This window comes from Botryllus schlosseri, chromosome 11 (genome assembly GCF_051294905.1).
Source record: "Botryllus schlosseri isolate E-star chromosome 11, Bs_hap1, whole genome shotgun sequence".
In the NCBI taxonomy this organism is placed as follows: domain Eukaryota; kingdom Metazoa; phylum Chordata; class Ascidiacea; order Stolidobranchia; family Styelidae; genus Botryllus; species Botryllus schlosseri.
In genome coordinates this window covers 21613660-21628936 of record NC_137246.1, presented here as the reverse complement: position 1 = coordinate 21628936, position 15277 = coordinate 21613660, and the positions used below count along the sequence as shown (strand labels likewise).

At 40.6% G+C, this 15277-nt stretch overlaps 2 protein-coding genes across 4 annotated transcripts in view; both read right to left on the bottom strand.

The window, feature by feature from the left end:
• The window catches only part of LOC145449927 (uncharacterized), a 32324-nt gene extending 29154 nt beyond the window's left edge, over positions 1-3170 (bottom strand). The window contains exons 1-6 of the mRNA XM_080328365.1: positions 2677-3170; positions 2098-2190; positions 1904-2024; positions 993-1126; positions 816-920; positions 632-758 (exon numbers count right to left, since the gene is read on the bottom strand). Of these exons, the coding sequence (XP_080184491.1) occupies positions 632-758; positions 816-920; positions 993-1126; positions 1904-2024; positions 2098-2190; positions 2677-2715 (619 nt within the window). The 5' untranslated portion in view covers positions 2716-3170. The remainder of the gene's footprint in view (positions 1-631; positions 759-815; positions 921-992; positions 1127-1903; positions 2025-2097; positions 2191-2676) is intronic.
• The window catches only part of LOC145450189 (transmembrane protease serine 9-like), a 163824-nt gene that overhangs the window by 113242 nt on the left and 35305 nt on the right, over positions 1-15277 (bottom strand). The window contains exons 38-42 of one of the 3 annotated variants that reach the window (XR_013918448.1): positions 13279-13427; positions 13075-13216; positions 11863-11997; positions 11398-11466; positions 10518-11135 (exon numbers count right to left, since the gene is read on the bottom strand). The exons of the other annotated variants lie outside the window; for them this stretch is intronic. The gene's annotated coding sequence lies outside the window, so the exon portion shown is untranslated. The remainder of the gene's footprint in view (positions 1-10517; positions 11136-11397; positions 11467-11862; positions 11998-13074; positions 13217-13278; positions 13428-15277) is intronic. 3 annotated transcript variants of the gene reach the window in all.

The window sequence follows — 15277 nt, the reverse complement described above, 5'->3', positions numbered from 1 at the left end:
TTATGATATCAGATCGTGTGGTTCATGGAAATTAACCGCTAGGTATGGTACGTTTTAGAATAGGTAGTGTAGGCAGGGTTGCATTTAAAACAGAAATCAATTTAAAACAAGCATGTTTAAAACAAGACCCATGTTTAAAAAAAATTCATTATTATTTTTTAGTGTTTTTTTTTTACGCCATGGCGTCAGGAATATTCAGTTGTGACCTCATAGTGGATTGCCATACAGTTGAAAATATAGGGTAAATATAGATCCTTTTACGAAATATAGGTACTATATTGCCGTTGAACCGACTATTTTGAGGGTTCCAACCATCCCATATCGATATAAGTCGACTATATCGGGTGCTATTTGTCCGTAGGCTCATAAAACATGTATTTCGGAGAGTATTTACACAATTATGGCGTAATTTTACAACTTAAAAAACACAATTTTTTTAAAGCCTTTGTTTAAAACACTGTTTAAATATAAAACATGTTTTAAGCGAAGTGTTTTAAAACACCATTTGTTTTAAATGCAACCCTATCTGTATTATTTCCATTTTATATTTATAGAAAAATAGAATTGCGCCATGCCTTGTGTACATCGTTTCAAAGACGCCCGAGTCTCAAAAATGAAAATGTCGTCTTACCAACTACAGAGTGGTTCAATGAAAATCCAGAACCACCGATAGACGAGTCAGTTAAGAATACAATGTAGATGTCGTCAGAGAAAAATATCTTCGATTGAGTATACCCGCAAATGACGACTTGATAATCCTAATAGGGAAGAGCTTTTAAAATCAAGCAATCATTCAATCAAGCATGCGGCATTACCCTTGAGCTCGGTGGTGACAAGCCTTCGGAGATAACGAGGTAGTCATTCACACATCCCGGATTTTCTTGCATGTCGAAAAGCGGGTTGAATTCCACCAGCATACTCTGTATTGTGAAATAAAGTCACGAAGTCATCATTTAGCCACCTTTTCATTGCAAATGTACGAGACCAAATACCTTTCCGGATGATCCGTTAACGATCCAAGTATATTTCAGAAGATCGCCGTATTCGTTAGGGTAGTTGGGAGAGGTAATTCGACCAAAATCGCCGTGGATATAAGTAGTTACTGGTTCCGGAAACAGTGATGCATCTAAAACGCCATTTTATTATTGGTAGAACATATTGTATTCAAACCATCTCGCGTGTCGACTGAAAATAATAACAGTATCCTTTTCGAGTCCGTTAATTGAACTACAGTAGCACCCTTTGCAACCTGCACTCCATAGTATACAGATGTGAACAAAAGAGGAAAATGATGCGCTCTATGTAGAAACACCAACTTGGAATCGTGTGTTACTCACGAAAGAAATTTGTTCTAGTACGTTTGGACGATTCCAATATTTTCCACTAAACCGACAATCCTGATGGGAGGTTAAGAAAAAACAACACGCAACAAAGGGACTAATAACAATTGACCCACCTGACGAATCAGCATCATTTATCACTTGGCCTAATTTTTCGAAAACACATCACATCATCACATCACATCACATCACATCACATGGGCTGAGAAAGAATCAATGCTTGATAGGAATATGTGAAACTACTAATATTATTGACGAAATTCATTCGTGAATCGGAAAATATTTTCGCGCTTGACCGGACCATAAGTAACCCCAGCACATAGTCATAACATGATCAGTGGCCAATCGCGATATCGGTGCGTATACTAAGCTAATATAAATATATAGATTAGTCCGGAGTTCATCGGTAATGGATATTAACATCGGTATTCGGTGTCCAGTCCAGTTCATAAAGACTATGCCCCGGATTGAGGCTTAATGAGTATTCGAAATGCGGCCGTGAATAGCAAAAATGTTGGCCACCCCTGACCTAACACAAATACACACATACAGAAAATACCTACCTATCGCAGTCCAATTGAACGAAAAACCGCTCATCGGAACATATGGGTCAGCAAAAAAAGATACTGAAAGCACATTGCTAGGCGTGATGAAGCTCCGGGGCGCCGCAAGTCCGCAAAGTTCCTATTGATGCAAAGACAAGCGATATATCAGATGAACAAGTCTTGAATACTTGGATACACCTTTTATACCGCACCTTGTTTACTTCCGCGAACTCAATATAGTCATAGCAAGAAGTGGCACTGATTGGTTCGACTTGAAATAAGGATTCGAACTGCACCTCTATCCTCTAAAAACAAAATATCGGTGACATGGAGTTGAAGGTGAATAAAAAAAAAATTGTGGCTTGGAAGCAATGATTCCTCTAAGCTGCGCACGTGCGCAATTGCGCAGTGCTGACACGGTCTCTGCGCACAGAAAATCTAAGCTACGCACAAAAAATCCGAAGTGATCACTTTTTTTAGTGGTTACGCACTGTTGTCTAAGGGACCGCGCAGTGAGTTGGTGAGTGCGCGCCAACTTGTCAAATATTAGAGGGAACACAGCTTAGACGCATTGCTAGTCTAACGAGCGTATGACCAGAATACATCATCCATTCAAGAATTTCGAACTATTTCTTATGACACCCGATTGGATGTAGTGATATGACTGATGTCATGTAATGAGACAGTTCCGACAACATAAGGCCATGTTTGGTTTCAATTTCGTCCCTACTGTGCATGTTATAAATATACATGTTATACGTGTAGGATATTAAAGCCCATCGTATCCACACCGTGCTGTTCGGAGCACTTATTCTCCATCTGCAAAACATGTTGTTTTCGTAGAGGTCCGGGTAATTTGGGGATGAGATCGATCCACTTGATCCGTTGACGACGACTTCTGTTCCATCACAAGCTGTTGAGACACATCATGGGGTACATTGTTAAGTTATTGTTAAATCGAATATTGCAAAACATGATTCACGCAGGCAGATTTTCGCTGCGAATTTTTAGAAAGTTACAGAACAGGTCTGGCCTAATCTTGGCTATTTCGGGGACTTCGTGGGGCTATACTGGCGTCAAAGCCGTTAAATTTGTGTTTCCAATTCGTTCGATACCGTGCAATCAATTTCGGTCTCCATAAAAACATTATGTCAAAAGTTGTCTATACCTAACTCCCTATGTGTTTGCCAAATTAACGGAAAACAATCTGGCCCAAAATTTTCACAAGTCATTTTATTTGGATGTCATGTATAGTGCAGTGGTCGGCGGGCTGGAAATTGAAACCTGCATTTATATGCGACCCCATTTGTTTTCCGATGAGGAGAGAAGCCTTCGGGTGATCACGAACAAAGTTGATACGCCATGGACATGTGCCCGTTCCCCGTGTATTCATATAGAATCCAGGTGCGTTTATTAACCCCGATATTCTTGAGCCCCGTAGAAGTATTCAACCATTCAAATAAAATGACGTAATTGCTTCTTACTGATGGATCATGAAACAAAGAATCACACACGCTAATAAAGTATCTGAAATATAAGTCAGCCGCCGCAACCATGTAGCTTAACTCGTATGTCAGTCGCAGGTTGCTGTGTTGCTACTTATTGCCGGCCTGATCTTATAATTTTAATAGCGGGTATCAATCTAATGTTATTATCGTACTGATTCCGCAAATCCAAATATTAATATTGTCAGGGTACCATTAACCCACTAAAAATCGCCTAGGAATGTGAACATCGGCATTGCAATGTACAATATACAGAGCATGTAAATACTTACGGTTGTCGTGAGGAGCCGCTTTCGGTAGTAATCCGAATAGAAACAGGAGTATAGATATATAATATTTTACAGTCATTCCGTATGTCTCGGAAAGATATAATACGCGTATGTATATAGCTGAGTATTGCAAACTAAAAACTGTCACAAAATGCTAAGGGAATTTGCCACCCAATGTTTTGACAATAGATACAGATACCGCACTCCGTCTTTAGTTCTGTCCTGGCATACGGTGACTCCAATCTTGTTTCATATACTTACAATGTACTCTTGCATCTAGCAACTAGCCTCTGGTGGTTCCCAACTGAGCGCCTACCGTACTTTGTTGTATACGTTGGATTCGCCCCGTAAAATTGGTCGCTTGACCATGACCATTGACCGTGCTAAACTAACTTCAATATTGCGCGGGCTATTTGGAACTATAGCGAAAACATCACCATGCAATCCTTACACGCGTACGTTGCTTGGTCACTTCGCGTAACGGTGCGTGCAGTCTACTTCTAGACCCGTTAACAGACATCTCCTTTTCGTTATCGTTGACACTTTTCTGTATGGGTCACCACATGTTCTAACCATTTATTGGTCAAAAACAAATATCTTTTAGCTGTAGGTTCACTGCTTCGCCATTACTGGCTGCGTAACATCGCCTAGGCCAAGGTGTGATTCCAAAGACTACTCCAAGTCGTTTCATCGACACCTTCCTATCTTTTCATCGCAATTTTTGTGGTGTACTGAACTGATAAAAATTGCTCATAAACCAAACCGAACCGAACGCAGGAACTCTTGAAGGACAAAATTGCTGTGACATATAAATCTCGCCTTTTACATGATATACAGAATTGTACCGTTTTCGCATGAAAACACCGTGCGTTAATGGAAAATGGACATAATATGTTATGATTGACGCCGTGGTGAACTTTAAACAATGAAGGAACTATTTCAATGAGATAAAAGCAGAGTTTGAAAATAGGAAGGCCATATAAAAGGGGAAAAAATTAGATTTACTGTCAATCCGAAATATATGTTAAGATATTGATACCATTAGTATTTTATTTCGTGGATTCGCCATTATTTTGAATCCCGGTATGAGACACGGTTACTGTGCATAAAGTTTGTGGGACTCACGAATAAAAAAAAACTGACTGCATGGTACGCCATGTCGGTCTGGATATTACTTACAATTACGGAACCATGTACTGCCCTATTGAAACATGTTTATCACAATCCATACAAAATACTACATACCTCAAAATACTTTTCACCCTCGGTATCTATACAAGAATTCTACCCAGTTCATTGTGCATGACACAGTTCATATACCGTTTATGAAAAGGAGAGTGGCGCATTGGACCGAATTGCTAAAGGGCGACACACGTCTGCCCTGTGCATAAAGTAGATTTTGGCGTGCTGATAGGATTTATCCAATTCGAAGCTTAGAAATGTAGCGGCCTCGCTACGCGAGTTACGATTTGGAATAGTTATTCTCGTTAATTTGTGATAAATTTCGAGTTTGTTGAATTCAATCCACGTCGGTTACCTACCTCTTAGAGAGAAGAAAACTCATGCTGCTGCACCGGTTGTTTAACATGGATGGATCACATTGACAATCTTGAAGAGTTCTGCTTCAAACTACAGGATCAGCGGATAGGCTATGTGGCGCACGTAATCTCACACATCTGACGTAGGCATGACTGCAGTTATGTACCGTACAATTGTCAATGATATGGTTACCATATGTCCTCTTTTTTCAGCAAATCGAAAATGTTCTCCGAGGACGCCTAAATTTCATCCTTTTTGTAAATCCATCCTCCTTTATAGCTATGACATCCAGGGTAATGGACATTAGGGGTATAAAAAAAATCACCTTTTATCTCAAATCGTATACTGACTAATTGATAAAATTGTTAGGTTACCTAATTTAAGCCTACACACCAAATTTGGCTCAACTCCAGCCGGTAGCCGCATTGCTACAGGAGAAGAAAGTTTCGATTTATTATATAAAAGTATAAATAACAAAAATTTGAAGATTTTCTGTTCACCCCGTGAAAGTGTTCGGTTGTCTATAGAAACGATGTTCACCAAATTTGGTTCAATTCCAACCAGTGGAAGCGGAGTTATTGCCGTCGAAAAATTTGGATTACAATAAAATAGTATCTGCGGTGGGCACCACTATAATAAATAATTAAAGAATTGGTCACCGTAAATAGTATTTTATTCATAATCCAAATTTTTCGACGGCAATATCTCCGCTTCCACTGGTTGGAATTGAACCAAATTTTGTCTGTACGCTTAAATTAGGTGACCTAACAATCTTATCAAGTAGCCAGTACGATTTGAGAAAAAATGTGATTTTTGAATACCCCTAATGGACATATATGACCTTATAGTAGTAATCTGACTTGGGCGATTTGTAAAAAGTGTCCTCCTTTTCCAGATTCCTAAATATGGTAACCGTAGTCCATAAAGATATACCAAAGCGATATTTCCCACCCCTAGACAGCCGTTTTCAACTGCAAACTACACTAAAGCGACGTAGTCCACCACATGCGACGCAGTCATCCCCGCGGAGCAGTGCTTGGTAATAAGATCATGGTAAACAGTCCCGGGAATCCCCAAAATAAGAAGAATTGGCTTCTGATCTTTGGGGGCTTTGTGGGGAAGGAAGATCACGTTGAAAATAACCCTAATCGATTGTAAATTGTTTTTTGGAAGTGTAAGGCTGTAGTATCCTAACAATGTTTAAAATCAGAACGATCCTAATGTGCAACGTTCCGAATACAGCAGTGGTGTCAAAATCAAATTGAGTCGCTGGCCGGATTCGAATCATGAGATCGCTCGCAGACCAGACCAGTTACAAAATTCCAAAATGTTACCTCGTGCCCTACAACATATGATATGATTGATACCTGGGGATATTGAACAAAAGATTAGACGAATAGACTTTATTAAATCTACGCATTGTTTGCTGCAATAGTTCAAAAGTCTCCCGGATAATTACACATAAACTCTGCTTAGAGTGGCTGAGTAACCAATGTAACGTGTGTGCGTGATCACTGAACAAGTGACCATGACTATAACTATTCTATATATCACCAGCAATATATTGCGAAATGACTGCCACTGCCACTCGGATACACCGACATATCAACAAAGGTGATAACATGGAGATATTGAACAAAAATATAGGAAACAAAACGTTTATTTATTATAATAAATCTACACATTACTTGCTTAAACATATCAAAAATCTCCTCAGATATTAGCTGAATCATCCCGGATAACGTGTGTGCGTGGCCTGGCCATTTTGCATAAATCAGCAGCAAAACAAAGTGAAATTTCTACCACGCGGATATCATACTGAGGTGTCGGCAAAGGTCGGTAATATGCTGTAAGTCTCATTTGTGTTCAACTCATTACAAAGTACAGTATATTCGCAGATCGAGAATAGTATGGTAACCTATGTCGTAGGTCTATACGCGAAGCAGAAACGTGTGGGTCAGTGGAATGCGCTTTACAACGAGTATCAAGATAGGTGTGAAGGCGGTTCAAGCACATAATAAGCATAGAAGCTCAGAATTGATTTTTTTTTATCATTGAACGGAACACAAGAAAATTTGCTATATTCACGATGACAGTACAGAGCTTGGTAGGGTTAGTTCGGATATCAATAATTTTTACTATCCGGATAACGGATATATCCGGATATTTTCGAATTTATCTAACCGGTTAACCGGATAATAACTGCTAAGTGAGACAATCGATTTCATTAGGTCTGCATGTAAAACGAATCGCAAAATCATTACACTGTGTTATTGTAGAGTACCTACCTACGCGCGCAGTATGAGCGAATACGAGAAAAACCACGCAAATTTAATGTTCACTGCTTCTGCAATGCCCTCTTTATGAAGAACAGATGCATCAATTGTGGGATCCTGTAGGCGGGACCGGAATTTTGTAACAAAGAGTCCACGTTCATTGAATGCTTTTTCAGCTTCCACAGAAGTGGGTTGAATAGAAAGCAGCGCTTCGTAGAGAGTCAAAAGGTTGGCAGGTCGTACGCCGGAAACTTCAACGGCTTTACATCCTTTTGACCATCCTTATGTTTAGGTTTGGAGTACTAGAAGGACGACTAGCTGATACTGGAATTGATGCCAACATGATACCTCGCTCTAATTCACGTGATCAGGCACGCAGCCAGCCGAAAATGTAGGGGGATTGAAATAAAATCAGGGGGTTTCGATTTTTTTCGAATTAATCATCACCGGAAATCAATTACGCTTGCACGCACGCACATTTTTGCGAGCATTCGATGTCAGTCAGTTTCGCGGTGTCACTCTCAGAATCACTAATTAGAATACACTTAACGGCATATCGTCAACAAGCCATCGAGAGATAGGAGCCGATGCATGCTGGGTCCGAGAGGGTTAGGCCAGCGATTATATCGTTCGTAGGCCTATTGCAGATGCGACTGTGTAGGTCAACGATAATATCGTGAGCACCAAGCCAATGAAGATGCGATTGTGCAGGCCAGCGATGGAATAGTGTGTACACTGCACATGGCCTATTGCAGATGCGATTCTTCAATCCAGTAGAACTATCGGCTTGTTGAAGACGCGATAAATCAGGCCAGAGACGATAGCCGAGCGCGCGGCAATCAATGACCTAATTAAACGATCTTCTCAGCAGGAGATCGCGTCACATTACATTGTGCAATGTGTACAGACGCATCTCGCTAATTGGCAACACGTTTCTCGTTAATCGGCCGCGCCAACACTGAATACGACTTATTGAAGCTTACTAAAACGTGTAAAATGCATTAGCAACGATTCTTTTTTATCCGGTTAACCGGCAGAAAAATATCCGGATATCAGATAGTGAAAATACCCGCGGTTAACCGGTTAACCGGTTAACCGTTATCCGGATAATCCAACCCTAGAGCTTGGTATAATGTAGATCATATATTTCACGGCAGTGGCGGCTCGTCCTATAGGGCAACTGGGGCATTGCCCCACCTAAAATTCTGTTCAATAACAATTCTTTACCATTTATAGACGCACACCTATCTATATAAACCGAAATCACAGCGAAAATCGTATACTTCTTGTCCTTTCGCTTGTAAATGCCCATATATAGCGAAGTCTATGCGAAAATCAAATTCTCTTCTGTGTTTTCGCTTTGCGAATGCCTAGCCGGGGCTTGCCCCGGTAGCGCTCATAACAAGCTTTCACTGTCTATTCTCTCAAAACCGCGCATAATAAAGAAACGGTGATTTACTCTCTCCTATTCATAAAATTACCGAGCAACCGGGGCACGATAGCTCTGTGCCCTTAAGGTGTGATGTAACAATCGTATCTATAGCTGAACTCAGTTACCGTCATATGCGTTTAGTCGACCTTTGTTGGTATAGGTCGATTTTAATGGGGTTTCACACCATGAAAACTCTTGAAACTTGTTATGTCATGTCGTGATGGTGGTATTTAACACTGCCCTAAGTTTCAGGGTTTCTACTTAAAGTTTAGGGTATAGTAATTCCGTTTCCGAAGTTGAGTGTGTGCTGATCCGTCATGTATCGCAAACAGATTTTACTCAAAAGCCGGTATTGGTATCCATTGGTTTTGACGGTGTTCAATACTGAGATCGGTTATGACATTTGGCACGGTAAGTCTTAATGTTAGTATCGAACGCTGTACCAAGTTTTAAGTTTGTCACTGAACTGTGTTAGTGGTAATTTCGTTTCCTAATTCGAGTGAGAGCTGACTCGTCATTTATCGCTAACAGATTATACGCAAAGCCGGTATTGGTCTCTATTGATTTTAACGATGCTCCTTACCTAGATCCGTCATAAGCTTTTGCACGGTATGTCTTGATTTTAGTATCGAACGCTGTGCCAAGTCTCAAGGTTGACACTCAATGATTAGGGCAGTAATTTCGTTATCAAGGTCGAGTATGGTAAAGATGTGCTCCGATCTGACACTTTAGCCTACAACACATTGCGGATTTCACGCAAAAACACGGTGTATCTGCGGTAACGTTAAGTGAGATGATGATATCATTCTCAGTTTGCATTCAAATATTTACTTTGATCGTATATTCTCCAATGTCAATTTCACCGTGAAATTGTGGCCTTCAAGCCATTTGCGTACAACCCCTCGTCACTTGATCAGCCTATTCCTCAGTAAATTTTACGCAAAATTCGGTGTTGGTCTGTTCGCATTAATTTTGACAGTGTACCATACCGAAAAGGGCCATGAGGCCACTTCTCGATAATGTCATGTAACAGTGTACCAAGTTTAAGGCTTTCATCCACGTATTCGGTAATATATTTTTTCAAAGGCGATTTCGCAGCAGACCTATAAGACAGTAATAAAAACGTATGTGTCGTGTTACAGTCTCCAGTCTCAAGGCCAAAATCTCTTATGCTGTACCGAGACCAAATTTCCGAGGCTGCTATTCTTAGTCCTTTACAATGATGTTTTGGATTCAATAGGACAGGCCCAATCTTTGAGATAACAATTGCGTATCTGTCCGAATTCGTTGACCTTTCCAATTAGGCTTACGCTATCTCTCGAGTTATAGTCATTTCCATTTCTGCAGATAATTAGTCAGGTCTAATGCGAACATGAACCGTGTTGAATCTTTGTTCCGTACGCCGTTTACGCAGTTACCACACTTCAAGTCACAGCTCACCAGCGGACCTCTCGTGGCACATACGTTAAAATCACTGTTGCCGGGAAATTCATGTTACCGTACCATCATTAAGTTACTTGTTTACGTTGGAAAACGCCATTGTGACGTCATCTTGATAAAAAGTCGCTTGCAGCCCTTGCCCCACCACCCGATATTGTCACGAGCCGCCACTGTTTCACGGCATTAATACGTGCTGCAGCACATGAGCTATTATATTCATAGGGGCGAAATTTATGAACAATGACATGACGTCACACATCCAGTGTTACAATGTTACGTAGGGAGTAAATATGACGCGGTAATGAGCCGATAGAAAATTAGGAAGGGTCAGCTAGTCAGTATGTTTTACTCATCTCAGCAACAACCACAACATGTAAATCGGTATGAATTGGGAGACGACGGGGGACCGGAAGGTCTTATCAGTCGCCACCCAGTGGAGTTGTAAACGAGTAAATATGGCAAGAAGTAGGTATATCAAGACTAAGGGATATTACAATTAACCAATGGACATAAGGATTAAAAAAGTGTCGTTCGCCCCCTGCCGTGGCTATTTCACAGATTATATTATTAGTAGGTAATATTCTTATGAAATTCGCAAAATAGGCCTGGCCTATAGCTACGGTGTTGTGTTTGGTAATTCAAGTAAAAATTAGTTCTTGATTGGATACGAATGCGCAACGTTTACGATTCAACATCCTTCGACCAATGAATTAATCGTCACCAATAGAATCGTCAGCGGTAGAACGTGCAGTGGAAATGCTGTGATAGCTGCTGAGGTGGTTGACGCCACTAAAATATAAAAATTAAATTCAATAATTTCGATTAGATACATTGTAATGTCATTGTGTTGATTATACGGCCATGGCATGGAAAATTCTTCGCCAAAATTTTTCCGGAGAGAGGTCTACAATATCACACAATTACTGATATACTATATATACGGTAGACACTATATAATACGTCTGTATATGTTTGGAGATCATTGTTTCAGGATATTTGGGCTTAAGTACGGACTACACTAAACAAGCGTTAAGCTGTGAAAAAGGCTTACCTGTAACATTATGTGTCGATTGGGTTACTTCACCGGCAGGTGATGACGTACTTTCATCGGTGGCGGTTACTGTAATTCACGACAATAAATAAAATAACCATATTTATTTAAAAAACAAATAACAGCGACAAATCGTGACACACGGTAATAACATCCATTCCGAGAAATCTTTGAAATATGAACAAATACATCGTAGCATTTCATCATATCTATATCATGTAAGATGCATAATTTGATTTGCCGACGCAATAGAACATATTATGTAAACAGTTTTTATCATTGGAGCGGCGCATCAAGTGAGATATTGATATAACTGTGTCAAAGAAATGTGCCGGTGTTTGTGCCCTTTTCCATTTGAATTAGCACAACTTCAGTGCGTTGGTCATATTTTAGTTCAGTGTATATTCATCATAACCTTTTCTCTAGTTAAACCTAGAGTAATATATGCTAGTAATAATATCTCACCGGTATGTGATGTATTCGTCGTCGAGATCGAGGTGGTCGATAACGTATTGGCAGCGGAATGTGTAGTCGAATTCGTATATATCGGCGTCACGGTGGTGTCGTCAACAGTATGCTTAGGCAGCGTCATTTTTATAGCTAACAGAAGATGAAACTTTGAATAACCAATGATGAATTAGTATACATATACACTTATACGCATGTATATATTCAGGTCGCTTTGAAGACACAGAACTTTCCATTACACGCACACATCGCCCTGTATTAGTATAGAATACTCGCGGTTATGGGGTTATGACAGATTCTTAGCATCGGCTTATAATGACTAGTCAAGCAATCCAGGAATGCTAGCAAGACCCTGAATGTCTCTTGTAAGCAGCACATTTTCTCTAATTCATGGTTGAAGCGGTCAATCCGATCGGGAATTGCATATATAGATATTGCTATACCAAAATGCTATCCCCTCTCTGCACACGTAATAATATCTTCCGGTAGAGCTAAGTGAGGTGTCTTGGAAAATGTAGAGCCCGTAAATAATAATCAAACATATTCGGGCAGACCCTTAGGTATAGTGACTTCGTTACATGATGTTATTTCGTGAACTCCTGTCGGCTATGTCAAAAGACATTGAAATCGCCCAAACGTACTAAACTAAAAGATGAAAACAATTTCAAATTTCTTCACTGGCAAAAAATACTTCTCCGCGGGTTGGCATTTGTCTTGTGGGGTTCAGATTGTCAGGACAGGAACATTAGGCGCCAGCCATTTGGACACCTATGGACAATTACACATATGTGTATCTATCGAAGTATTCGGCCAGCATAACGGCAGTCCTTTTCGGCCAAGGTTTTCTCGCTGCCGATCGTTCGGGCACACTTCTCGCATTCGCATGTTACATGGCATAAAACTCCATATGTCTTGGTGCGAAGTGGCGCGGTAATGGCCGACGCTGAAATGCCCATTTCTATAAATCATGCGTATTTTTTACTTGGGTAAGGAAGGATACCCAATAATCAAGATGTTTGGCAACGTTAAATCACGTACATAAGTCCTGCAGTTTACCCGGATGTGCACCTTTAATACGTTATGGTGGACATGGGTGAACTAGACGATATTCGTCAACAATACGCCGCCTATCATCTCTATGTTCGCCCTTGGGACCGAATGTAACGGTCAGTAATCACTGAGTGAAGAACCACCGCTATATATACTCACTGTCTTCTATCCAGTCGGTATAATACGAAACCCTGGTATAAAAATCGAAAACTCCGAATTCCGCGCACGACGGACGGACGACAATTCCGAATTGTACCCAGACGTTGTCTCGAAAGCACATAACTGGCCCGCCACGATCGGACTGTTCGAGAAAGAGAATTTCTAAATCACATTCAACCACGCCAGTGTTGAGCTCGAACTTACCGCACATGTGCCCACACCGCCGTTTATACTGTCGCCGCTGCAGAATGTTGTGTTGGCATCTCCATACGGACGAGAAGCGGCGCATACGTCTTCGTGCTGTATGGGCACTTGAGCTTGTCGCAAGGGCCCGGATTCAAGGCGCTCGGAGACTAAAATCACAATTTTTATATGGTAACATATTATGTTCATAGGCGTGCGCATGCGGCCAGAGACAACTGTATGTATGACACGCACAGGTCCAAAAGAAGAATATTAAAATATGTTCTTAAAATTGCATAGTTTGGGAAATCTCACAACGCAAAAATCTGACCTAGCGCGGCCCAAATAGGGATTGGCAACTATACCGGTATCTGTTCGGCAACCCAAGCAAGTATAGCCCGTTTCAGAGATGTACTTGGGACAAAACGAATTCTTGTTTGATGGATTTCGCATACGAACACGTGTAACAAAAGAATAACGGTTGTCGAAATTTCAATGGAATTCGCGCTTGACGGTCTACAGCAGTGTCTCCCAAACTTTTTTGAGCTACCGCCCCCCTGGACAACGAAATAAGTGCCACCGCCCCCCCGACACCCCCCCCTCACCACGCCTAAATCGTAAAACGAATGTTGTTCTGCATTTATTACAGCTAGTAATGAGACAGATGAGTTGGTGTATTATTATCATCATGCTCGTCATAATGAGTTTGAGTTTTGATAAGAACAATATCAGTCTAAAATCTCCAGTGTTCACTTCATGTAGGCCCACTGGCAAGTCGGTTTCTGTTGTGAGTCAGGGACTTGGTCACGGCGCTGAGAACACGTTCTATGAAATGAGCGGGGAAGGGCAATGGCGAGAAAGCCAGCCCGACTCCAGTGAGAGTGTTTATTTTTTATTCAATTGTGCATCCAGAACGCTTGATTGGAGATATTTAATTTTTGGTTCAAATCAAAATTGTTCTACACTACAATTAGGGTTACCATATTTTGGGCATCTGAAAGGAGGACGCTTTTTAAAAATTTCCAGACTTACAATACTGGAGTAAAATCGGGAAAAAATTGTAAATTTTTTCCGAGTTAGTGGCTGGTCGACTAAAAAAAGAAGTCATTTGTCCGGCTCAGGTCCAGAAAAACCCCCCAGACCGTTACTCGAGCGCTGATTTCCTATATCTCAGTTCAATTTCCACGTACATTTAACCATAATATTAAAAAAAGAGTACAAATTCTCAAAAAAGAGGACATTTAGGCGTCATCCAAGGAAACTTTTAAAAAACTCAATAATGAGGACAAATCCCGTTAAAAGAGGACGTATGGTAACCCTATAACTACAATGTAATCAGCTGCTCTAACATTTTGTGCCCGGAAACTACACAGAATGGATTGATTATCCGGTGAGGAATTTCTAATTGGAATATATCCTGGAACCAAATCACCATCCTCGTGTAATTTTGTGAGTTGATTGACTCATGTTTCTCCTTCAAAATCAGGTGTTCGAGCTGGACCGGTAACTCAAAGCAAGCTTGTGAATTGAAACAGTTGATGTGTCGCAAAATTCCGGTGAATTATCACTGACTTGCAGCTGGTTGTAATGACTCGAGTCATGACTCGACTCGAGTCCGACTCGAGTCACGATTTTCTGATGACTCGACTTGAGTCATTTTCCCAAAATACGGAAATGACTCGACTCGACTCGAGTCAATATGTGTATTGACTCGACTTGTACTCGAGTCGTTGCGCATGACTCGAGCCAAGTCATATGACTCGAGACGAAGACGACCAAGACCAACATTTCATTGTAATTTCGAAGAATAGTAAACACAATATTGGGATTTCGTTTATTGGTACTGGTACTTGAAAATGCGACCAGAAACTGCTAAAAGCGATGAAAATTAGTACATTATTAATGCGAACCAGTCGATATCACCAAAAAGAGTTATAAAAGATAGGTTTAACAAGAAATTAACAGGAAACTGATCAGTCAACACAATGACTTGGACTCGACTCGAGTCATAATACCGTGA